The sequence below is a fragment of the Neltuma alba genome, unplaced genomic scaffold, assembly GCF_004799145.2.
Source record: "Neltuma alba isolate B1F8T4 unplaced genomic scaffold, ASM479914v2 tig00013192_pilon, whole genome shotgun sequence".
In the NCBI taxonomy this organism is placed as follows: Eukaryota; Viridiplantae; Streptophyta; class Magnoliopsida; order Fabales; family Fabaceae; genus Neltuma; species Neltuma alba.
Window position 1 is genome coordinate 1 of NW_021637498.1, and position 25,615 is coordinate 25,615.

Below are 25,615 nucleotides of genomic sequence, written 5' to 3' on the forward strand. Positions count from 1 at the left end.
CGGCAGTCCTGCGAATTCATTTGGCTGATTACATATTGGGGTAATAGTCCATGCCAATAGAAGATAATATTTATTTAGCTTTTGGTTCGCTTCTTATCTGGTGATGAACACAGCACTTGTTGGTTTGCTTGAATTAGTGAATGGGATTCTGCGAAGCATTAATCTATCTTTATTTTAGTTTTTTCCTGGGTGTGGACTTTGCACTCAGTTATCCGAATATAAGGTCGATAATGCCGTGATATCAACTCATGAGCAGAAGTTGAGATTTTGATAATTTGATAGTAGCAGGGCTCGTATTCTCTAAGGGTGATTAGTTTTGATATGATTGGATTTTAATATGCGAAAGAATTGTCGCTCTGCAATTCTATGGCCAAAAGGATTTTAATAGTTGGTAAACGCAGTAATGGGTGAGTCAGAATAGCCTTTATGTGAATAGCAATAATATTGTATTTTCTATAGTTGAAACCTTTCAGTATGTAGAAAAATTTTCTATTCAGTGAAGTATTAAATTTAAAATCATATACTCTAGTCAGATGTTGGTCCTTTTCAAGATTGGCTATGTGTTCAAGAACTTCGGCACCTTTTATTGAACGGTCCATCATGTGACAGAAATAACTACACTGAAATTATTTGGACCTCATACTGGGGAAAAGTGGTAGCTAATTAGAATAAGTACTGAATATGCATGAATGACCAGTAGAAGCAGCAACTATTGTAGAGTAGTTAATGAAGACAACCTTCCATGGGGTTGTTATAACTTTCAGTTGCAAAGGTGTTTATATAGAGGGATATAGGGAAGTAATTTGATAATAAATTTTCTTTGGTTCTAACTATGACCATTGGAGTGAGTTCATTGACATGAATGATTTGTATCTTATTGTAGGCAAGATAGTGTTTTCCTTTGGCTATCATCTTCATTCAAAGAAGAAGGGCAAGATGAGTTTGAATTTGTCAGTCGGGTGCCAAAGATTTGGTTAATAAATCCTTAATCTTGTCATAACTATGAGACTTCATGCTAAATGCTGCCTATGACCGCCTCATATCTATATCTTTGCGTTACCCAGTGAAGTCTTTCAGCTTGCTGCATAAGCTTGGTTGCTCTAACTACGTAGCCCACACCCATTTCCATAGCCCACAGCCATCATATCAAATCTGCATTACCAGCAATGAACTCCTTGATTTCTTTGATGTCATTGTTCACCGATGCCTTACAGTCCAGCATCTCAACAAGTTCACACTCAACTTCTTGTTCTGGTGCTCATCAGTCGGCCTTCTTGGCCGCCAAACTCATAACTGTTTATGCATCTTTTGGGTTTGTCAGAGATGCTCGCAAAGTATTTGATGCGGTCCAAGTTGAAGGTCTTGAAAATCTGCTTTGTGGAATTCAATTCTTAGAGCCAATGTCTCTCATGGGTATTATGATTATGCACTTAAACTTTATGCTAAGATGCGAAAGCTTGGATTTTGGCCTGATGGGTTCACTTTTCCTCTGATAATAAGGGCTTGTTCGAATGTGCTCACCCCCACTCTGTGCAAGATTGTTCACTGTCATGCTTTGCAAATGGGTTTCCAGAATAATCTTCATGTTGTGAATGAACTGTTGAATATGTATGGGAAGCTTGGGCAAATGGTTGATTCCTCCCAATTATTTGATAGAATGGTTGTCAAAAGCCAAGTTTCATGGAATATGATGGTTTCTGGTTATGCTTCGAACCATGATCCTCGTGGTGCTTGTAAGACCTTTAAGCAAATGGAGTTGGAGGGATTTCAACCAAATTCTGTGACATGGACATCACTGTTGTCAAGCCATGCTAGATGTGGCCTTTATGATGAAACACTGAGGTTGTTTAAGGCATTGAATATGAGGGGAACTGAAATCAGTGCTGAAGCCCTAGCTGTAGTCTTATCCGTGTGTGCTGATATGGCTTCAATTGACAGGAGCAAAGAACTACATAGCTATATTGTAAAGGGTGGATATGAAAATTATTTGTTTGTGAAAAATGCATTGATAGGCGCTTATGGGAAGCATGAGCTTCTGGATGCACATAAGCTATTTTCTGAAATAACGAGCAAGAATATAGTAAGTTGGAATGCTTTGATATCATCATATGCTGAATGTGGATTATGTGATGAGGCACTGTCAGTATTTTTGCAGCTGGAGAAGTCAGATGGTCATCCTCCAGTTAGACCTAATGTCATAAGTTGGGGTGCTGTTATTGGTGGTTTTGCTTCAAAAGGGCGTATTGAGGAATCCCTTGAGCTTTTTAGAAGAATGCAGCAGGCCAAAGTAATGGCCAATTGTGTGACAATCTCCAGCATTTTATCAGCTTGTGCAGAGTTAGCAGCTCTGAACCTTGGCAGGGAAATCCATGGTTATGCTGTTAGGGTTCTGATGGATGATAATATTTTGGTAGTAAATGGCTTGATTAATATGTATATGAAGTGTGTGGGGTTTCGAGGAAGGGCATTTGGTGTTCGATAACATGAAGGGTAGAGACTTAGTCTCTTGGAATTCATTAATTGGTGGCTTTGGTATGCATGGGCTTGGCGAGAATGCATTAAGAACTTTTGATGAGATGATTAAGTCTGGAATCAAGCCAGACAATGTCACTTTTGTTGTTGTTCTTTCTGCATGCAGTCATGCAGGACTTGTCGAGGAGGGCCGCAAGCTTTTTGACAGGATGGTTAAAGAATTTAAAGTTGAAACTCTGATAGAGCACTATGCATGTATGGTTGATCTTCTTGGCCGTGCTGGACTTTTGCGAGAGGCAAGTGATATCGTTAGAAGCATGCCAATAGAGCCTAATGAGTGTATTTGGGGAGCTCTTCTAAATGCATGCAGAATGCACAGGGATATAGACATTGCAGAAGACGCGGAATCATATATTCTGAGTCTGAATTCAGAAGTAACTGGAAGTTACATGCTGCTGTCAAATATTTATGCTGCAAGTGGAAGATGGGAGGATTCTGCTAGGGTTAGGATCTCAGTGAAGTCAAGGGGCTTGAAGAAATTTCCTGGTCAGAGTTTGATAGAGGTGAAAAAGAAAGTTTACACATTCTCAGCAGGGAATGTTGTCCAGTCTGGACTGGAAGAAGTTTATAGGATGCTGAGGAATTGGCACTTCAAATGGAGAGTGAAATTTGCGCATCCAATCATGTGCTTAATCAACAATGCATTGATGATGAGGAGTCAAACCTCTTGGTTGTTGCAAACTGAGAGACTAGGTTTATTTTATCCTATGGCTTTCTCTTGCTGGCACAAACAGTTCACTTTAGAATATGATGTTTTGGGAAAATACTAGCCCTGCTAGTTCTATCCAAGAAGAAAGCGGCTGTTTTTATTATTTTCATGCAAATTGAAACGTCATCCTAAGAAAATAAGACACAGAACTTTGGAGCAACACCTGGGGAATTTTACATTGGCAGATGAGATCAATTCTTAGTAGCTTATGAGATGCTTTATTGAATGTCAAAAGGAAGGGAATTCTTAGGGCTAGAGGTTCGTTGAAGGTGTTTGAAGAGCATCTCCTTCACATTATCTCGTGTGTTTTATGCCTCCGCCCTCCGCTGATATTGAAACCAGACAGGGAGATGGTTTAGTTTACCAATTGTACGCTTTTGCCATAAAGGCCGTGTGTGTGTGTGTCTGTGTTCTTCTAATACCTAGCGCTTTCTGTTCTTTCTCAACTGCCTGGATTTTTACTGGGGCAAACACTTGCAGATATCTTGATGCTGGTTTGAATGCCATGGATTGGCTGGGTTTTTATTTCTACAGTCGCTTACATTTTAGATTACCTTGTAGTTCTCTGAAAAGCAATATTCTGATTCGATAGAAGTATTTATGCCTTTAGGCTGATAATTTGCCAGTCCAGAAACATATTCAATTTTTCTGAGAAAAATAGATAAAAACCTTTCTGTGAGAATTAAGTACGCATCAGTTAGCTAGTTTCTTATACTTGACGAATAGTTTTCTCCAGGCCTAACAAAAACTCCAATAGCCTTTGAAGAATGAGTAGTGAAGGAGGGCACACTGTTATTTATTCTATAAAAAATGAACAAGAGTTTCTCTACAGGAAGTGGTAACTATAGCCGCCCAGAAGCATTGTTGCTTCCTATCTTAGAAGTAGAAGAAAAAGGATTGCTGCAAAATTGAGACTTGAAATATGGTGTTTCCGAGATAAGTATGTAAAATGAGTCTTGTCTCAAGTTTCGTGAATAAGTACTTTTGGAGATTCTGATTGTGATTCAAACAAGCACTAAGTTGTCAGGTAGTACAATTTGTGAGAGTGAACAAAGTTGCAGCACCTTTGAGATCATGATCTTGATCTTGTTGAATGCAATCAGCCTCTGCTTTTAATACTGAATTTTCTATCTTGAACAAAACCCCTTCTTCTTCACTGCATATTTCGGTCCAACAACTTCTTTACGTTAGAATTATGCAACAATAACAAATTTGGCAAAAAATTCAGAAAACAAGCATGTCACTAGTTCTTATTATTATCTGCTTCGATGCTTAGCTTTTAGCTTTCAGCATTTGTCGAATTTTGTAAATAATAAATTTGACGTGTAATTTTTTTGATGCACTGCCCTCTGAATCTAATAATTTATTAATAAAAACTATTGCAAATCTATCTTGTATAAAAGTTTAGTTATTTTTTCAAAATGAAAACATTCAAGTACACAGTGCTAATGTTTAGAAATCTAGATGCAGTCATTGAACATGTAGTAACTAAATTAATGTATGTTTAATTCGAATGTTAAAATATAATGCAGATTAAAAAACTTAATAATAAATTTCACTACTTAACATTCAAATCCATACAAGATACTTCATCATCACGGTACTCATCAAGTAAATCCATACTTATTTATATTTTGTATAAGAATAATTCTCATATAATGTTATGGGAAGAAAAGATTTATGGAAATGATAATGCCACTTTGCACCAACAGCCACTTGGAATTGGTCAAATAAGTGACTGTTTCTTTCTTTCTTTCTTTCTTTTTGAACTTTCTTTTTGGCCAACGAGGCTGTTCAAAATCACTAGTTTTGCAGTATAATGGTGAACTGGTTTTATTTGCACCAGTTCATCAGTTTTTGGTTGAATCAACGTTGTCAATAACAAGTATAGGATCCTCCACGAAGAGAGTTTATCAGGTCTAAACTCTCAAACAAACTTTACTATTTTTTTTATTACTATTGTAAAGCACATCATATTCAATTTTAGATCTTCAAGAAACAAAATTACAACTTTATGGGATTATATATACCCCCCCCAACTTATATTTAATGCATTTCCAAACCAACCTTTGCTTTTTGTTTCTTTTTTTTTTAACTTTAATTTAATGAATTACGCTACATGATGCTTATTTTGAAATAATGCTCAAACATATCAACGGAAAATTAACAACATGAGCTAATATAGCCCAAAATAAGTATGACTTGAATGTACGTAGATGCACATGTTACGCTAATATAATTCTCGAAAATCACAACCTAATTATTGTAACAATTAATGAACTAAATAAACCAGACATTACACCGCTTGTACATATATAAGGAAGAGCGTTTGAAGCTTCAAAATTGCATGTATATATCTCATTAATCATCAAGGGTAGACCACTAAAAGAAAAGCTAATCTAGAGAAGGGAATTGAAAAGAATATAAATTAAACTAAAAAATTCATCTGGTAGAAAGAAAAGCTCAGCTATTTCATCATATTTCTTGACATTATTCCACCCTATTTAAAGCAAACATTTCACCTAAATAATATACTAGCTTGACACATTTTTGCCGTGCCACTCGTTTTCATTCCAAAATAAAACTCCCAAACACTTATATGGCATGCAAAGGCTAAAGTGGGGTTATCTTGGCAAAGAGTTCATGCTCAGACTTACTGGATGCTTTATTAGAAGAACAGATGTTGCAAAGTTTTTAATGGAGAGGATAACAAATTAAAGAAAGGTATATTTTGTTTTTATCCACATAAACTGTACTTAAAGGCATGCTAGGGAAGAGAAGAATAAATCAAGCTGACGATGATCACATGAGAAATGGAGAAAACTAGACACTGAATAGGTTATATATGGTTCAATTAATCACACGATGGTGGGCTACATACTATCCTAATACCATCGAAAAAATGATGGTAGGCGAAATTGGAGAATTTCTTATGCTCATAATCTGGATATCCATTCAAATGTTTTATTGGATCTGCCTCTTGAATGCGAAGTATTAATGATACACAAATTATTATTGTTATGGTCTTACTTAGATTCGATTATCTAACTGATGAGTTCTTTTGGGCTCACGCCTGCTCATTTATATTAAAGGGGAAACAGGCCCCAAACCCATACTAAGACCCCGGGTTGTTTTGCAGATCAAATTATATATCAACGTTGAAAATGATATTTAACAAAAGACTAAATTATGCAGACATGCAACAGAAATTGCAGGACACTTTCAGATGATTGCAGAACTACTTGCGGCGAGCATAATAATAATAAATGAAGAGAAGACATTCCTACATAAAGAATGTTGATGATTATAATAAAGACACACCTGCGATCCACTAATTCTTCAGGTTCAAAACCGATTTCATTATTCCTCTCATCATCACCATAATGAATGTCAAGCATAGACGTTGACGAAGACTTTTGATCATTATATAACTCATCGCCCATATAACCATCAGCACTCATATCGTCCCCGACATTATTCTTGTTCTGTAACGATAAAGACGACAGGCACCCAGAATCCTGCACTCCCCAACAACCACTAACATCCTCCTGCAAACATACATCACTATTCTGAATCTGATGATGTTGTTCCTGCGGATGAACCATCATGTACGGCGGTTCTTGTTGAAGGTATTGATAATGAGTGGGATGAGGTACTACTGGTGCAATAGGGTTGTTATTATAAAGATTTAAGTGATCATGATGATGAAGGTGAGGTTGGGATCGATAAAGAGCGAGCTGTTGAAGAACAAGCTCAAGCTCGGCCTGGTGGTATTTGATCTGAGCTTGAAGCTCTTGAATGTATCTGTAGCAACCTCCGACGGGGTCGTTAGCTCGCATGTCAGATTGGAAGATGATGGTTCGCATGGCTTGGTCTTTATCGTGGGGGTTGAGGTGTCTGATGATATTGGTGATCTTTTTGACACCGAACAATTTATGGGCGTTAAGGAATTGACGTTGGCGATCGTGAGGAAAATAAGGTGCGAGAATACAGTCAGGAGCGCATTTCTTACGATGGTACTTACAAGCAGCACAAGCCTGGTTGTTGTTGTTGTTGTTAACGTTGTTCATGGCAATGTGGAATTAAGGAAAAGGAAGAAAGAGAAAGCGTCTCCGCCGGGAAAGGCTGGGGACGAGGAAACAGGAGGAGGTTTGGAGGGTAAGAGATCTCCTGAAATTTCTGGGCTTTGTTCAACAAAAACTAGGGTTTGTAGAAATGAGAGATTCAGAGAAATGCCAGGAGGTGAGAGTGAGACACAGATAGATATATTATGGGGGTTATAGGAGATGGAGATCTTCTTTATTTTTTAAATTATAAAATAAAAATATTTATATTATCAACTGATTTACTTTGTGTGATTGGCTGTAGTTATAAATAGTATTTTCTTTCTTTGTCACTTTTTAAAATTGGGTGAAATTTAGTTACAAGTCTTTTAGAGGGAGATGAGTAATTAGTTAGTTATTAGAACATATAAGTGGCTGCTTAGTTCAACTGTTCTATGGAAACTTGAATTTTGAAACAAGTTTATTAAAATCTTACTTATTTAATATTTTAGTTATCTCTTACCAAAATATAATAATTTTTAATGATATATGTATTTGTAAGTTATGAGGTTTAATTATAAAGGAGCCATGGATATTATTCTTTAAGTGCCCATTTGGATTAGCTATCAACAAGTGTAATTTTAAATAATCATAAATTTTATAAGTGATATTGACTATAAATGATGTTAGTTAATGTTGATTTTTGTTTTTATATATTTTTTTATAAGTCACTCTAAGAATTGTGATTTTGTTTGGTTTTCATTTATTAAAATCACTTATAGATATATAATTACCAAAAAGACATGAATTTAATAAATATTATTAAATATAATTATTTGGGAAGAGATTTTTGGGAGAGTGTGGGAGGATAGATTGGAGAAAATTCAGTTGATAAAAATTGATCGGAATTCTTCAAACGCAAAAGCTACTCCTTAATGTTTATTTTAAGAGTACAGTGAAAAAGTAAAATCACAATTCATCAAGTTTCATAAAAATTATCTAAACAGGATAAATATGCTTTATAATCACTTATTTAGATTCAAATAGACTTATTTGAACTCTCATCACTTAATCAAACAGGCACTAAACCAAGTAAAATCAAAAGCTTTTTTCAAGAAGTTTTTATTTCTTCAAATAAAGTAAATCGAATTAAAATTTTATATAAAGATAAAGTACTAAATATACATTTTAATCATTTTTTATAATACATAATATATTTTACTTATAAAAGTTTTTAAAATTAATTTATTTTAAAATAGATTATTAAGAAAGTAATAATTTAAAATTTGGCATGGCTAAGAAAATCAAAACAAACTTTGGTTTGTAACAGAAAAATCGGTGAACGTGTCATGGTTGCATTCCAAGTGATACTAAAAATCAAATTGGTTGGGCATAGAAACAAATTTTTCCTTCTGGTTTGTAGAAATTAAACTTTTGCATTTACAATAATTTATGATTATGATATTCGATGTACTCCAACTTCCTTATTCATAGAGATTTATTGTTTCATAGAAATACTTTATCTGACTGTTAGCCTTCATATTTATATTTATTATAAATACTCCTTTATATCATTTTTTTTAAAAAGTTCAAAATTATGGTCCACCAGTTCAGCTGTGAACAACTCAATTTTTAAAATATCAAATCCAAAATTAAGAATGATATTTTCATAAATTTTACTTTCCCAAAAAAAATAATCGGAGTCCTTTGATTTTTATCCTGTAACTAAAAATCACACTTGTTGGGAGAAATAAATTTTTTTTGCATTCTAGGTCTCAAAAGGAACACCCTTATCAAATAAAAAAAATCACGTTATTATCTTGATTATTTTTACTAATAATAATAATTAATTAAAAAGCGGGGATAAAACTAGCTAGTGATCTAGCATGCGGATCAACTTCAAAACATTCCATGCAATTGTTGTAAATTGTTTTGTACTCTCATGTTTTTTCTCTCTCTCATTTTCCCCCTCAAGACTTTCAATTGTTGATCTTGTAAACGGTGTTTAATAAAGCGTCGAATAAGGACATCCTCTGGCAGATTTTTACGTCATATGAAAAGCTGCAGTTTAGAGCTGAACTCAGAAATCAGAAATCTAAAAGGCATGTTCTACCATTTACAGAACCTTCAACGACATTAAATAACAAGGTTCACCCAATAACAATGGGGACTGTTACAGAGAAGAAACATCAATAATCAATAAAGAAACTATACTTGTGAGGAGCTAAATATAGAAATTTTAGCTCCCAGTTACCAGTTGCCTCCACATTTCCGACAACCTATTTATCAAAACTTCTGATTTTTCCTTCAGAACCGTAATATCCAGATATTGATGATAGAGAGCCCTGCATTACACGTGTTTGAACTTTGAAGTTAAATAAAGAAACTTACAGGGACTCAACTTTCTTTTTGTTATTGATGAAATCAGCGTATCAGGGGGGTAAAGAGGAACAACCAGAAGAAATAAAAAGCAAAAACAATATCTCGGTTTAGTTTTGAACTAATAAGCAAATAGCCTTTTGGAACTCAAGGGCTCTTGTTTTCTATAACAGACAACTCCTGTACTTGTGAAAGGGGATTAAAAATTAATTAATTTCATTTCTAGCTTCACACTAACCCACTCTAAACCACAAATGGATGCAAATATAGTTAACTAACATGCTTGAATGACGCATGGACGAATAAAGCTGCATTTATAATCGCGTCTCCTTAGTTTGGCTAGGGAAAATGCTGTGAAGTCCCCTAAGCCTACACTTAATCATCTTCACTGGCATTTCATTTCGAATATATCAAGTATTACGCTTCCATATGAATAAAGATGACTGTACATGTTTCTAGTCAATCTCAACTTCAAAATAATTTGCATCTTTGCTGCTGATAAAAAGAGAATAACCATTAATCTACCGAGATATAGCCTAATGTAAATTTCCTTACACATTTGATTGACTGGAACTTATGGCTCAGATTTAACAAGCTCTTCCACAGACTTCCGGTAATTAGCAATCAAGTCTCTGCATGTCAAAAAAAAAGGGGGAGGCATGTATTTAGTTTATAGAATCTCAAGCAAACAAAGATGTATGAAACAACTACTACTACTACTAACCTTCGCTGATTTAGCAATTGCTCACTTTCCTCTAGCTTCTTCTTCTGTCCCTCAACTGTCTGTGTTAAGCATGCAGAAAGTCCTAATTTTAGATCAAGAATAATTCCACTGACTAAAAAATATTAGCTGAAGATTTAAACCTTCTGTTGATTTTAACAGCCGTATTTAGACAGGAATTTTCTCCCCCCCCCCCCAAAAAAAACCCCCCCCCTCTTTTTTCTTTTTTTCTTTTCCCCAAATTCAGCATGGAATCTGCTCATCATGACCTGTCGGCAGGGCAGTATTATAAAAATGAAAAGGGGAATCTCAAACCCAATGATCTGTGCTGCATAAAACTACTACATATTATTCCACAGAAAGATGAACTCGTTTAATAACCATCCTTTATAGGCCAGTTGCATAACCAGCCGGTCTCTGCGCAATGTTGAAACGGTTTCTTTTTAGTTCAAGGGCTCAACTAATACTCATTTTTCCTTCATAGTAAACATACACAAAAGCAGGGCAAAACAGGAAGAAATACTACCTCTGGTCCTAATTATAAGACCCAATTGACTAATTTGAGGAGATTAAGGAAGTAAGTTAAGTTAGTTATTTATAACAAATAAGTGTTGTCATTCCTAAAATATCCTTACTAATTAAGTGTATTGGTTAGAACTATCATTATTAGAAGGACTATCTTAGGAAAAAATACATAAATATGAGAGACAAAATGGATTGGGATCTTATAATTAAGACCAAACTAAAAGTCAAACGGGGTCTTATATTAAGGATCAGAGGTAGTATGTTATTAAAAATCAAGGTAAAAGCAAACTAGAGACGTGTATATATAGAGAGAGGTTAATTACCATAGCCTTGGTGCTAATGGAGCCTGAAATGGAGTCTAACAACTGCTGGCACCTCTCGAAATGGCTGCTCAACTCATTAATCTTCCATTAATTTCATTTAAAAAAAAAAAAAGTCATTGATAATAGTTACAAAACATCCCGTAAAGGCTGATATTTGATAATCCAAAGTCAAATTCGATAGCAAATGCTGAAACCAACAAAAATGAGAGGGAGGAAGAGAGAGAATCATACCAATGCATCTGATTGCTGATCCCTATTTCCATGTTCGACAACCTCTGCCAAATTCTCCATCAACTATGCCCATAACAAAGAAAACCATCATAGAGGTCAACAACAAAAACACGATAACCAAAAAAGAAAAATCACATTGCTATCTTTCAAAAATAAGTTCACTGTCAAAATACTAATAGTCCTCCGCATACATCTCCTCATTCGTTTAAACCATTTAAACTAATTCCGTGAATTTTGGGTTCCTAATTGACGTGTCCCATCTGAATGAAAATTGAAAGCGTGCTAGATAAAATTACGGAAATTAGGGTTGCGAAAGCTAACATGCAAGAGGTGAAAGTGAGAAGCTAAGGACTGATGAGGATTCTGCTGCGGTTGAGGTTGTGGCTGGGGTTGTTGCTGCAATAGCGGCTGTTGTTGATGTTGTTGGAGAAGACGCTGCGGTTGATGTTGCTGTTGATAGAGGTTTTGCTGCGGCTGTTGAAATGGAGATTGCGGGGTTTGAGCTTGAAACGTTTGTTGCTGCTGCTGCTGCAGAAATTGGTGTTGTTGTTGATGAAGAAAGAGAGGATCCTGATTGGATTGCGTAAGGTTGGAGCTGTGCGTGGGGATCATAGTCCAGTTTCCTCCGCTGTAATCCATTTTGCCTTCTCCCTCTCAAGCTGCGTATCGGAGGGAAAACAAAAAACGCTTCTTTTCTATCGCTGACAGGAAGACGGAACGAGATCATCAGATCCCTTTAACACTGGTAAATTAAATCATATAATTTAAAAATTCTTACTCGATTCGAATCTTTTTATAATATAAATTATATTATAAAAAGAGTTTTATATTTAAAAAAATATTTTTTATTCTTAATATAATATAAAAGTTAGCTGAATAATTTAAAAAAATACTATTTCTCATTCTTAATATAATATAAAAATTAGTTAAATAATTTGAATAGGTTAAAAAAAAAACCAGTTATGTTAATTATTCATAGTAAATATGTGTTGTTTTTTTAAAAATATGTTTGTTAATTAAGTGTATTGATTAGAACTACTATTATTGTAAAAACTATCTTTAAAAAAATAGATAAGCATAAGAAACAAAATAGATTAGAATATTATATTTAGAACTAAAATAAAAATTAAATGAGCTATTATATTAAAAATCGAAAAGCGGAGGTAGCAATCTTTTTTAGAAAATGTTATTTAAAAATACCTAAAATTTGTTTTAAAATCCATATGCAATTTATTTTTAATGGTTAGCAGCTCTTTTTTCAGTAGTCTTATGCATAGCGGAACATAAAGATTGCACTAATTAAAAATAAGATGCAAGAGGGATTTTTTAAGAATATGACTGTAAGATTTTCATTCTAAATATAAGAATACAATCTATTTTATTTTTTATATTTATTTTTTTTAAAGATAGTTCTTGTAATAATAGTAATTTTAACTAATACACTTGATTAGTAAAAATATTTTTAAAAAACACATATTTATTATAAATAACTAACTTAATTAATTTTCTTAATCTATTTAAATTAGCCAATTGACTTTTATATTAAGAACCGGAATAGTAATTTTTTTTCAAATTATATAATCTAATTTACTATTAATTAATAAGAATAATTTTAAAAAATAACTAGTTTGATTATTTTTTTAAATCTATTTAAATTAATTAGTTAATTTTTATATAAAAACAGAAGTATAATTTATAATTGATTAAAAGAGTTATGCCAGGGAGGAGACAATTAAACGACGTCGTGAGCTGCCGCAGTCGCTTAACGTCCGGTCCGTGGACAACTGCTGACCTTATTTTTCCCTCCGAGAAAGAAAGAAAGATCGGCGTGCCTTAAATTCGCGGCTTCCTGTCTCATCCGCCCTTCCAAGTTCCAATTTAGTTACATAAGCACCGACCTTGGATCGTTGATAAATATCCTTTTTAGGCCGCGTTCCCGGTTTTATTTCCGTTTTCTGTCCTGTTCTGCTGCACTTTTCGTGTTGAATTTGGTATGCTTTTTCGCTTCTGAATTCTGAAACTGAACATCTGTGTAAAATGCCCACCTTAGATTTCTTTACTTATCTTTTTTGCCCCTGTGAGAATTGCCGCATTCTTAAGCTAAGAATCGAAGGAAATGAAGACAATAAATTATTTGTTTGAGAATTTAATCATGATAAACATATGCATTGGGGAAAATTTGTTTTTTCCATTCCAAGCTTTGTCTATCTTGTGAAGTTTCCTGATGATTCTGTTCGTTTGAGAGGTAAAACCTGAAAACTACGTATGTACATCTGGGTGCCATTAATCTTTACTGCGGTCAGGAGGAACAGTTTGAGCTGCTCGATTCTTTACTTAATGCTAAATGATAAGCAAAAGCTACAGACATGATGTTGGTAGATTTATGAAGGGTTATTCGAGTTCTGACTCTTTTCTAGGGAGCCGCATGATTTTTCGTTATCATTTTTTCCTTTTTGGGTTTTTTTTTTGGTTGGGGTGGGGGGGGGGGTGAATCTCGTTACCTTTGCCAAAATACGATTATTACGAGCGATTGCTTTCTTTTTAGGGTTGAATAATAAATCCAGAATTTAAGAGAATATATTTGGTTCCCCCTCATCTTTCAACCTGAGCCTATTTTAGAATTTTTCAACAATTTAAGCACTAAAGGGCTGTCCCAGTGCTATTAGATTGTCGATGCTCCTGCTTGTAGGAAATGGTGATGGATGTGTTGCATTCAGATGGTTTGGATTCGTTTGATGAGTCTTTTTCGAAATTGCAGGTAGTCTTGGAGGTATGGCGGTAAAACCAACTGTTGCATTGAGGGCGATACTTGTAGGAGGCGTAGCAGCTTTTGCAAAAATAGCTGGGGCAATGAAGGCTGCAGGGGGAGCTAAGATGGGTGCAGCCGCGGCTGCCATGACTGCCGCAGCAACTACAGCTATGGCAGGATCAAAACAGGACCAGAAAGATGCTTCTCAAAGCACTGCCAAATGATATCTACAATTTTGTCTCTCTTTTGGCAGGACCTGATGTTTTGTCTGATGGAAACATTATGTAGCTTAGTTGCCTATTCCCAGATTTTCCTGGGAACAGAGATGATGTGTTGTACGTATTTGCAATTGTAGTCCTGATAGGTAGTGATGTAATAAGCACTTAGAGGGAACATTGTTTTCTTGCTCTAAGAAATTCAGGTGTTAGATTGTTTTCCAATTTAGAAACATCTGAAAGTAGTAAGGGCAGCAGGAGATCTTATTTTTAATTTTCTGCCCGTCATGTATCAAAAAAAATATTGAGCAATTAAAAGGCTTTGTTCGACACATGTCCTCAGTGCATGCAGAATGTAATTCACTTTGCTGCTTTTATGTCTTCATTAGTGTTTGTATGGGATCATTGTATTGATACGTACGATTGGTTGGCCTAAGGAAATTATCTTATGCATTGTTGTGAAGTCAGTTTCGTTGCCAACATGGGGAAACAAGCCACTTTTTTGCTTTTTCTCATTCAAACTGTGATGAATTCCAGGTTAATGGTAAGCAGCAATTGTATTTCAGGATAGGTTCATGAGTTCATAAATATTACTACTGTATGCAACGGCAAAAGAATGGAAGAATGGAGATATTTTTCAAAGATACTGGCCTCCGTGAAATGGAAAACAAACGAAGGCTTATCCAAAGTGATATTCGTAGGCCAGAACAATCAGAAATATACGTTGTTATTATATGAAGATTATATTACACCGTTGTTTCAGGAGCTCATAATCATATATACTATTGTGTGCAACAATATAACAATGGAAGAATTAGTATCCTTTTCAATGATAATATCCTCCATTTATTACGCACAAAACTCCAGCTTATCCAACGTGATATTTGTTTATCCGAACTAAATAATTCCCTCACATCAACTCGGGACCCATGTTGGTTCTTTCCTTCGACTTGAGGGTTGAGCGACAGGTGAAGTCTGGCTCATTGACCGAGTGTACCACAAGTTCAGGGTTTGGAGATTCCAACTCAAGTATAACCTGCGCATCAATTTACAAAAATAAGACTTCATACAAGAAAGACAGATGAATTTCAATAAAATACTCAATAATTAATTCGTAAAATAATTCTGGTTTCAAATGATTTAACCCATGGTGAACATCTCTATACTAAAGACAGATAATTAATAGCTCATACCAGGGTATTATCCCCTTCCTTAAGGAGTGGAGCTGGAACGTAGAGGTTGCACTGAGGTCCTCTCAACTATTAGAAAGACGTACACATATTAATACTTAAAGAGGAAAACAATCATAAATATAGAGAACAAACTATATAGCCATGCAATCTAATCACAAACAAAATACACCCAAGAGATAAAAGTGAAGTTATTTTTACCGGCCAATATCTCCCTAAATTAAATTCGTTAACAAATGCAATGCCTTTCCCCCAGTTGTTGAATGACAGGAATGTATCCTTGATGAGTTTCGAGTTATCAACTGAGAAATGGCCAATATAGATAGCAGGTACAAGTGAAGTATTCTCTGCCAAAAGAATAGGCTTGGTTACAAATTTGATATTACAACCCTAAGAAGGGAAGCTTGAGAAAAATGAATACCTTGGTGCTTACCAGACATTTTACTGAATGTCGAAAAAGAAGCCTGTGTAATTGGATTGGAAGCTGGAAATTCATTCAGGTTGTGAAAAGGCATAGGGAGCATTTTCCAACCATGTAAAGTTTCCCCATCAAGATAAACAGAAGACAAAATGCCCTGTGTAGAAGTTGAGAATAAAGGTCAGCCAAGAAAAGAAAAAACATCATCCAAGAACAATCAAAGTTTTCAATGCGCTATCTTCACATAACCTTACCTTTCTATCAAAGATGAAAGGACCATAATTTACATGACCCATGTTTTCAACCTATAAAAAAGGGAAGAAAAACATTTAATTTGAGTTCCAAAAACGTCAAGGGCAGTAGTTCAACCAAAAAACCAATGTCAATGGCAGTAAATACACTCTTTAAACATATGTCCTTGAAATGTTGATCTTTACAATGTTTTGCTTTCCATAATCATACATTGAGGAATTACTATATATTCAAGCGACTGGGCTATAAAGTACAATATTTACTTGAATGACTGCCAAAGCTTGGGTGGGATTGGGTTTTACCTCTAAAATGCATGTTAAATGAGTTTATGCTTTTGTTTTATCCATTAATTTACGAGAAATATAAATCAATGGTAGTTCCTCCAATTCCAGTAATTATCTATTAGTGGAAGGAAAATTCAAGCTTATGTTAAAGGTGTAAAGAACTATCATGATCCATCGCCACTTCCTTAATCCATGAAAGGGAGTTGACTCTGAAAGAATGGATTCATATGCCAGCAAGAGAATTCGATTTAACCCCAAAAAAAAAAAAAAGTTGTAAATTAAACTTAGAACATATAGCTAAAACCCCAGAATGTTTCCCTTGTACAAAAATAAAGTAAATAATCAAGAAAACGAGGCAGATACCAGTATATATAAATTGATGTTAGAAGAACACTTAGTTTCAGGAAGGGTGAGGTTGTTATGCAGCTGTCTTTCCAAGGTACCGACATAAGTTGGCTGTGCACCACTTTCTTTGGAAGGACACGCAATAAATACTTGAGCTCTGTCATGCACCTGCACATTCGTAATAAGCTTTACACAAGTATAGATAAGACATTCTGTAAACTATCTAGCTCTTGGGTAATCCATAAAAGAAGAGAACATGAAAAGGGATGCTAATGCAGCCTTTACCTGGGAACCAACATTGGTTGCATTGTCTCTTAGGAATGAAAATAAAGACATAGCTAGAGAACAAAGACTGAGAGTTACTAAAAGAAGATAAACAGCACCTTGGGTATGAATAAATTGCTTCTGCCTCCTTTAGACGCATATTTCGACATGTATAACGTAAACCCGAACATCTGGATGCAAGGTAATTCAGTTAATATAATATACCTTTAACAATTGCATCATTATGAACAGCTATGACATACCTGGCCCAGAGACTCCATTGACAACGGGTTTTCAGCTTCAATCACATTGGTGGGATTGGCCAAATCAAACATATCAAACAAGAAAGCTTTTTTTTGCAAGTGAATTGGTCCATATCCTGCCTTTCCATTATCGGAGGGAACTGATGGAAGAGGGGCTACACTATATTGCGCTATAACTTTCCGAAGAGCTGAAACACATACAAGAAGCCCAAATTTAGTATATTTTCTGAATGATGCCTTGCATAGCAAAATCTTAGATTTGTTTTTTTTTTTTTTTGGTTTAGGGGGGATGGGGGAAGTGTTAGCAAATTATCATATTAAACCCACACAAAAGTAGATACTCTTTTGGTCCTATTTATAAGTCACTTTCCAATTTCACTGGCACCAAAAAAACTCCATTAATTCTGCCTTAAAATTTAACAATTTTCCGACCTTGCCCTTATTTAATGTATACACTTTCCAAGAAAATAACAACCTATACATAATAAATGAAGAGTTAAATAATACATTCATGTTAAGAATTTAATGATGAGACTTATAAATAAGGCCAAGAAAAACCTTTTCTCTGGCTTGTAAATAGAACCAAAGGACTAAGTTGTTGTAGTGCAAAGTTTCCCATAAATCTAATTCATGATATTTCAGTTTCCTTCAATAGATGCCATATGGCCGATATGCATTTGCTCACAGTTACCGCACATTCACTAGATGATAATTACTAAAAAACAGAGAGCAAAATTAAAAGGATCAACATTCATTGACACAACCTACCACATATTTAAACTACCAATTAACCCCAGCTTCCCCCATCAAGGGCTAATCGGATCCATGTACAAGTACTAAGTAACAATGGAATGTTTCATGATATCTGTAAGTCTTAAACTACATGGGGGAATGGGAGTCCTTTCTAATACAAAAGCATGTACCCTCTTTAAATGCCCTGAGTTGCGGATACATTAATATAGCTGTAATCCAGAAATTCTGGTAGAATCGCCTGGACATCGAGCCTATATTTGATTCAATAAATATTGCTCCCTTAGCATATTCTTTGGATTTGCATTTGGTATCCAATCACAAAAAGAATTAGCTTACTAATGAAAGTGCATAAATGATAGCCTGAAAATAAGTAGAGAACTAGCATCCTCACCATTGAACTTTGCATTGTTTACATCTCCAGATTCCCTGATTGGTGCATCCTGGACAAGATCGAGGCATATAAATCATAACATGTAGACAAAATAGTCAATAGAATGTGAATCGATGGGCCCAAAAAATTCTGACATAATCATAAGAAGTGATGTCAGCCTTGTAGTCAGCCTCATCTTGACCAGTGTTTGCTCCATTGTAGAATCCAAAGTTTGTCCCGCCATGTGCCATCTGAATTAAAACAGCCATGCCAAAAAGTTTCATTTAAATGTCATATCGATAACAGCTAAAAGAAGGAAGTGGAGACATACATAGAGAACTGCAGAACCATTCTTTTGCAAAATTTTTTCAAGAGCGGCTGCTGTCAAATCAGCATCAGTTGCAGCAATGGTCTCTCCCCAGTGCGTAAGCCATCCGGTATAGAATTCACTGATATGATAAGCACCATAGTATTTTGCATCCAGGAAATTAGATGATATCATAATAACATAAATATTTAGTTATAGGGGCTATTGCTGTAAGTTAGTCCATGCCATTTGGTTGTTAGGTGTTAGTGACCATTGCCTATATGGTTCTCTACTACACACGTGCACTCTATTCCTATCTATCTATTCTTTTCCTCTCTCTCCTTCTCCCCCCATCTTCCCCTCCTATCTCCTTCTTTCATAATTTAATTAAATAATATTCCATAAGAACACACATACGCTGTGAGTGGTGGTGATTTTCCAGGGGCATTGAACTCCTTTTGAAGCTTGAATATAGGCCAAGGGTCATCTCCAGTACCGAAGTCAACAGCTACAGAGAGAGCATATATATTAGGTTGTTTGCAATATATCCAGTGCAAATCCTGTGAGTATCAGTTGATATGCCTGATAATAGCTAAACAATGGAACAGTGGATAGAGGATGACAGGGGCTAAACAATGGAACAGTAGATAGATGAATGAAAAAATGTCTATAAAATCTCGCAAGTAACAGCTTTTATGATATATGAACTTTTACCTGAAAAGACAGCATCCCCACGGATAGTTCCTTTCTCAAGATGTTCCCTAGATCCTCCATCTGTAGTGTATCTGAAAACAGTGAACATACAGTTTTGTTGAGGAGAAAAATAAATATTCAGAAGAGATATATTTTGATCCTGAGTGCAGCCATTAAATACTTGGAGATAAGCTTCAAAGAAACAAGCTTTTAGATTATTTTTAAAGTTGCAACCCGGTGCAAGATTGTTAATGATGTCTTATTCTGAGCACTATGTTACCATTAAACAATGAACACCATCTCATAAGTCAAAACCTTCCAATAGCCCCTTTTGAAGTCTGCCTAGGGTTGCAAGCCACAGACAGCCATGCATGAACCATTATGCCAGTGTCAATAGAGACAAGAGATGACTCTTATTATCACCTAACAAATATGTCTTGAAATGTATTTCTCTAACATACGTTAAAAACGAAGATGCCAAAAGAAAAACTACTAGCAAATTAGAACTGAATACTCCAACAAAAGGAAGCAGCTATTAATGTCTGAAGGGTATAATTGCGAAAAGTGACGGCAAGTGAAACAAAGAATTTACAATGCAATTTTTTAATTTAGTAATTATCATTAATTATGGAATTATTACATTCTATGGATGGAATTTTGAATATTTTTGTTAAGTTTTATTACTTGCTATTTTGTCTCTCCTGCTTCACAACCTCTATAAATTCTCTCATCTCTTCATTCTACTTTTCACCTAAGATGACTGGCTACCTTTACTCTGTTTAGAACAACTGGTTAATTGGATGAAAACCTTACCCATTTGCATTTGGAGCAGTAGATTATAAAGACTAAATTAGTATTGCAACCTCCTTGTATAACATCCCCATTATATTCCATCCAGATGCTACTGTTAAATAACTATGAAAAATAGAGTTCAAAAACATTAAACCTCTTACAAGATAACATCATGCCCGAGATGACCTCTAGCCAAATTGACCAGGTGATGAAGATATGCTTTGTCATTTCCATACGAACCATACTCATTTTCAATCTGTGAAGAACAATGTTTTAGTTGATTCCTAGAGAAGACAATAAGTCTCAAAAGTAAAAGAATTCCTTAAAGCTTTGATAAAGTTATTGTAGCTTTAAGTCCAATAGGAAAAGGATGCTAATGTTAAGGAATTCATAATGAAAAAATTAATATCTCATGTAAACAAACAATTGTTCACTTGTGTTGCTGGCATAGTAGAGTATCCATGAGTAAAACTTCAGAGAAAATAAAGTCATAAAGGAAATTATTCAAACTTCTGGCTAAAATACAGAGACTTTCTGTTTCTGTAACCAGTATATTTTTTAATGCTTTCTGTTTTTAAAATCCTGGGGCCGAACGGCTATCTGATGAATGCAGTAAAGAAACTCTAGTTTAAAAAGACATACCTGAACCATTATAATAGGGCCTCCATTGTCATAAAGGAGAGGGACTAATTTTGGAAGCAGGTTGCTCCACCATCCGTCAACCTTCAAAAATCGAACTATAAGAGAAGAACAAGCTGAAATAATCAAGCATGAGTACACAACAAGACCATAAAGAGGTATCATTGGAATTGGGCTACAAATAAAGTTCGCCTTTTAATTTTATAATGTTTATTAATATATGGTTTAAACAAGCAAGACTTCTGGCAGTAAAGGTTGTATGCAGAGCCCCTAAAAGTAGGGGTCCTTCCAAATGTAATGTTGTGGTGCAATGCCCCCTCCTGGGAGTTGTGTAGTTTAACCGCTTCCCATATTTTGAGGCTAAATGATAAAAGGTGGTATATATATTATAAGGAACAAATCATTTACTGATGCAGGACCAGTAGCAAATAAAAAACAGAGGGGGAGGACGCACGGAATCAGAAACATCTATTCAATGATCAGCAGAGGACTCCCCTGACCCTAATAACTGAAGGCTTTACAAAGAGGCCAAGAGATAGCTCAAAATAAGATAAAATAAAAGATAGAAGAATTATTAAGAAAGGGATAAATAAATTCAAAATTAATTAATTAATTTTTATATTTCCTATGTTTATTTTAGTCCATAATTTACAAATAATTGACAATATTCTACAATTCTCTTCCCATTCTCCATCATATACTCCTCTGTATCATCATATCTACATTCATACTAAACTAGACTAGACAAACCAACCATATGCTAGTTTAATTACGAATTTCAAGTCTTCACCGGTCAGGTTGCGTTTAGTCACACAATTAAATTAACCCCTGATAGACAAAGATAAGATGCATATCACCCAAGCAAAGCTTTCGAACTTTGGGTTAACAAAAACAGAGGTGTAAATATTCATCCAGAAGTCACACGCCAACCAGACACATGCAGATTAACCACCACCTCTAAAACAGGCAAGTATTGTCTTGGGATGGAAGTGTCAATTCACAAATAACATCTCCAGCAGCATGGCATTCAACATTCCAAATGAAAATTGCATTCATTTTATCAATTGCCAAAACTTGATCTACCCCAATTCATCTATTTCTAGATTGCATGCTAACATGCGATGTTAACCTAAAGGAACTTTGAAGAAGCCATGTTAACCTCAGGCTACTTTAAATGCTGCACAGTTTTCATATGGTGAATAAATAGCAATAGCATGATGGGAAAAAGAGGCTCAACGTTCCTCATGTGTCAAGATTATCTTATGGACATCAAGAAACTGTAAGTGTAAACATAGAAAAACAACACTAGATGTTGTAAGAGTTGTCAACTAAAAGAACATAGGAAAATGAGGAAGGACATGTAGTAAAATAAATTTGAAAGGTGGATCAAAAAGTCGTGTTTCCATCTTCCAAATTTACCAATGAAATGAAGAAAGAAATGGGCATATAAAGTATTTGAATCTAGGAAATATTAACTAACATGAATTCGTATATAACAAAAACATACCAGTTTAAGAAAAGTAGGATCAGATGATCTTAGTTTTGGAGATGGATCCATAGCAAGTAACCAAGCAGGGAAACCGCCTAAATCCCATTCTGAAATAAATCAAAACTGAAGTTTCAGCAAAACTAGCACAGTAACTAGGTCATGACTTGTGAGTGTACTTCATTGCTAAGCTACTTGTAGAGATTCTCATTTCAATCAAAATGCTGTTCAACAGTTAGTTAGGGCATGCACACCCAACTGCAATATCATTATAAATATATGCATGCAAATCAGCAAATTTCCTTTTGGTAAACCAGAGAAGCTCAAAGATCACAGGAAAAGTACAATTGCAGCCCTAAAAGTTACAGCTAACCTGCACATATGTAAGGTCCAGGTCGAAGCATCACAAGCAGATCAAGTTTGTGACAAAGTTTGAGGAATGCCTCAATGTTGGCAATGCCCTCAAAATCAAGCTTTCCAGGTTTCGGTTCATGCAGATTCCAAGGAACATATGTCTGAATGGTATTTAATCCCAATGCCTTGGCTTTTAACAGTCTATCTTCCCAGTACTGCAAAAATAAAAGATATACGATACCATCATATAAGAGCACATGAGGATAACAGAATTCACTGACTGCAAAATGGAAAAGAATGATTGGGCAAGAATCATCTATCAAATCCACACTACCATCACATAATGAGGATGACTGCAACAGATGATGATAGTTCACACTTCACTCAATCTTACATTTTATATTGATTATGTCTGATAAGAAGCTACAATGCAAGTACTCTTCCATCATAAAATTTTCAAGAACAAAATCTCAAATAAAGTCATCCCTATTTCTGCATGGTTGTATCTCTTATTGCAGTGGAGAAAAATACTGAATGCAGTACTATGTTTTATACAACAGGAAGGCATCTACATTCTATCCTTATTTTGAACAAGAAGAGAGATAAGAATCTCATTTCAACACCTCCAGGGAAGAATGAGCTTGGGACCAAAATGGATGGATGCCCCCAATTTCCAATATTACTACCTATGTCTATTGTAGTTTCAGGTGAGAAATGACTTCAAGGGACATTGGCTTCCATTACACTGAGGAGCAAACGGATAGCCACTCACTGTGAAGTAATTGTGATGTGCTCAGTGCTAAACATCCTCATTCTCTCATGAATCAGGGAGATGCCAATGAGATATATACCTGGGGAAGCACCCGAAAATAATGCAAGTCACCACCAATGATCTGGAAGGGTTGACCATCTTTCCAAAACATATCATTGCTGATCTCAAACTTCATCCTGACCTGATAACAATTGCAGGAGAGTGGACTTGGTCAAGAGGGTATAAAATTCAACTCAAAACAAAGAAAAGATACAAGTAAAGTTATCTCAATGTGAAGGCCGTATGTGAAATGAGATAATAATTTTCAAGAAACGGATGCAGCACAGCTGAAAAGAGAGAATGGCTCGTCGTTTTTTGATGATGGAGAAAGTTGCAGGAGATAGATATGAATGAGTAATAGCATAAACTTTAAACCTCATTTACAATTTTATGTCACTGACGAGGTTTTTTTATTTAAAAAAAAAAAAAAAAAAAAAAAAACCTCTATAAGAAGGTTCTGAACCTCAATAAACAAGAATCATGAAGAAGTAAAATGCTAACCCAGTCAGTCAAACAGGTCTGGTTTGCTCAATAAAAGGTAAATTCATTTTAGATTCCAACGATCACATCAATAGCAAGTTCATTTCCTGCTTTCCCACTGCCCAGAAACTAAATTTCAGAAATACTGAAGATCAAGCATGCTTGCTCATGACAGAATACACATATATCAGGTAAAAGGGTAACGAGGCTTACATTCTTCTTGGGGTCAGAACGATTACCAAGGTGGTGAGAGAAGGGAGAAGGAAGACGAGCAAAAACAGGGACGGAGGTACAAAATGCTATGACAAAGACAAGGATCAAGGAAGTTGTCTTGGCGCTTCTTTTGCTCCCCATTGCAAAAAGTTTGGACTTTGGAAGCTGAAGTTGGTAGAGTGAATCTTCTTCAACCCAATTCTCACCCAATGCACTTGGCACTCGATGCTGTAGGGAAGAAGGATCCTACTTTCTTTATGTATACCCAAAACTAAATAAATAAATTTAGTCAGACAAAATTATCTCCCCAAGATCACATATTCCTCAACCGTCACTTGCCCATCCCTACTGATAGGGGTGCACATGCGCAGGGCTGGCCCCCAACCCCCGCCCAGCCCAAAGTTTTTGCAGCCCGCCGCCCTGCCTTGCCTATAGAAGCCCTAACCATTTTGGGCTGGGCATGAATGGACTGGGCAGGGCGGGTTTCCCTACCCAAATGATGATGTCCTAACTAAATCACATCTGAAAAAAATTTCATTTATACCTGAAAATTATATTTCATAATTCTACATTTCTACACGTTGAAATCATCCAAGACAAGTCTTGACAAATATGTAATTAAACAGCATCCATAATCCAAACAAGACAACTCTCAAGATTCTAATTGAGGCCTTAAGCGCTTAGGCTACTCGCATTCATTCTCAACAAAGACAAACCATGTCTATATCGTTAAGTTGTAACCTTCACTTGTAGGCATCTAATTTAAAAACTTAGCTTAAAGGCTACAGAATCATTAAATACTACACTGCACGATTATAAAATATAAAATTAGGGGACGGCTGCTGATTTAAAAAACTGCTAGCTGAACCTAAGAAAACTAAAATTTATTTATTTATTTTTTAAAACAAAAGAAGTCTCAAGTCTCAACCTTTCGTTTAAAAGAGACGGCATTCCTCCGACTTCCAGTCACAAAACTCAAAAAATAAAGACACCCGCAAGCCACAAGTAAAGATTTCCAGTCTTTATGCACTGAAATCAAAATTGAATCTAGAAAACGCATAGTACTGAGAATACCACAATAACTCTTCCAGAATACACACGGACTGGTTGTTCTCACTTCTCTATCTGTGAGAGCGATGGACTGGACGAAAGACAGCGAGAGCAACAGACTGGATGAGTGACGGAGAGAACGACGGACTCTGCCGGACTAGACGAGAGATGGAAGGAGACGAGGAGCGAGGAGCGAATCGCTGACTGGTTGTTGCCGGACGGCT

At 35.5% G+C, this 25,615-nt stretch overlaps 5 protein-coding genes across 6 annotated transcripts; 2 read left to right on the plus strand and 3 right to left on the minus strand.

Annotated features, from left to right (window-relative positions):
• Positions 1 to 1,382: 1,382 nt before the first annotated feature.
• Positions 1,383 to 3,222, plus strand: LOC114735250 (putative pentatricopeptide repeat-containing protein At1g17630). The gene is given in 3 exon segments (XM_028922932.1): positions 1,383 to 2,446; positions 2,448 to 3,105; positions 3,108 to 3,222. Coding segments are annotated over 3 exon segments (1,767 nt in total). The 5' UTR covers positions 1,383 to 1,447; the 3' UTR covers positions 3,218 to 3,222.
• Positions 3,223 to 4,264: 1,042 nt separating this feature from the next.
• On the minus strand, positions 4,265 to 6,846 carry LOC114735241 (uncharacterized). Its single transcript, XM_028922921.1, has 2 exons — positions 6,563 to 6,846; positions 4,265 to 4,397 (listed from the first exon to the last, which is right to left on the minus strand). The coding sequence occupies exons 1-2, from the start codon at positions 6,844 to 6,846 to the stop codon at positions 4,265 to 4,267; spliced, it is 417 nt and encodes a 138-aa protein (XP_028778754.1).
• A 2,742-nt stretch (positions 6,847 to 9,588) lies between these two features.
• Positions 9,589 to 12,145, minus strand: LOC114735253 (mediator of RNA polymerase II transcription subunit 9-like). Of its 2 annotated transcripts, XM_028922934.1 has the most exons (6): positions 11,785 to 12,142; positions 11,464 to 11,526; positions 11,233 to 11,313; positions 10,388 to 10,446; positions 10,219 to 10,295; positions 9,589 to 9,629 (listed from the first exon to the last, which is right to left on the minus strand). In XM_028922934.1, exons 1-5 carry the CDS (start codon positions 12,100 to 12,102, stop codon positions 10,238 to 10,240), a joined length of 579 nt encoding a protein of 192 aa, XP_028778767.1. In that variant the 5' UTR covers positions 12,103 to 12,142; the 3' UTR covers positions 9,589 to 9,629; positions 10,219 to 10,237. The 2 variants fall into 2 exon arrangements, with proteins under 2 accessions (XP_028778767.1, XP_028778768.1); XM_028922935.1 differs by lacking the exon at positions 11,233 to 11,313 and having other exon boundaries at positions 11,785 to 12,145.
• A 1,097-nt stretch (positions 12,146 to 13,242) lies between these two features.
• LOC114735251 (uncharacterized) lies at positions 13,243 to 14,847 on the plus strand. Its single transcript, XM_028922933.1, has 2 exons — positions 13,243 to 13,454; positions 14,222 to 14,847. Exon 2 carries the CDS (start codon positions 14,236 to 14,238, stop codon positions 14,434 to 14,436), a length of 201 nt encoding a protein of 66 aa, XP_028778766.1. The 5' UTR covers positions 13,243 to 13,454; positions 14,222 to 14,235; the 3' UTR covers positions 14,437 to 14,847.
• A 289-nt stretch (positions 14,848 to 15,136) lies between these two features.
• Positions 15,137 to 24,346, minus strand: LOC114735254 (beta-galactosidase 17-like). The gene is made up of 19 exons (XM_028922936.1): positions 24,342 to 24,346; positions 23,689 to 23,790; positions 22,857 to 23,052; positions 22,505 to 22,593; positions 21,001 to 21,081; positions 20,520 to 20,614; positions 19,588 to 19,658; positions 19,291 to 19,381; positions 18,898 to 19,015; positions 18,722 to 18,817; positions 18,588 to 18,636; positions 17,444 to 17,631; positions 17,300 to 17,371; positions 16,935 to 17,084; positions 16,290 to 16,340; positions 16,051 to 16,192; positions 15,819 to 15,964; positions 15,621 to 15,686; positions 15,137 to 15,463 (listed from the first exon to the last, which is right to left on the minus strand). Exons 2-19 carry the CDS (start codon positions 23,782 to 23,784, stop codon positions 15,338 to 15,340), a joined length of 1,923 nt encoding a protein of 640 aa, XP_028778769.1. The 5' UTR covers positions 23,785 to 23,790; positions 24,342 to 24,346; the 3' UTR covers positions 15,137 to 15,337.
• Between the last annotated feature and the right edge of the window lie 1,269 nt (positions 24,347 to 25,615).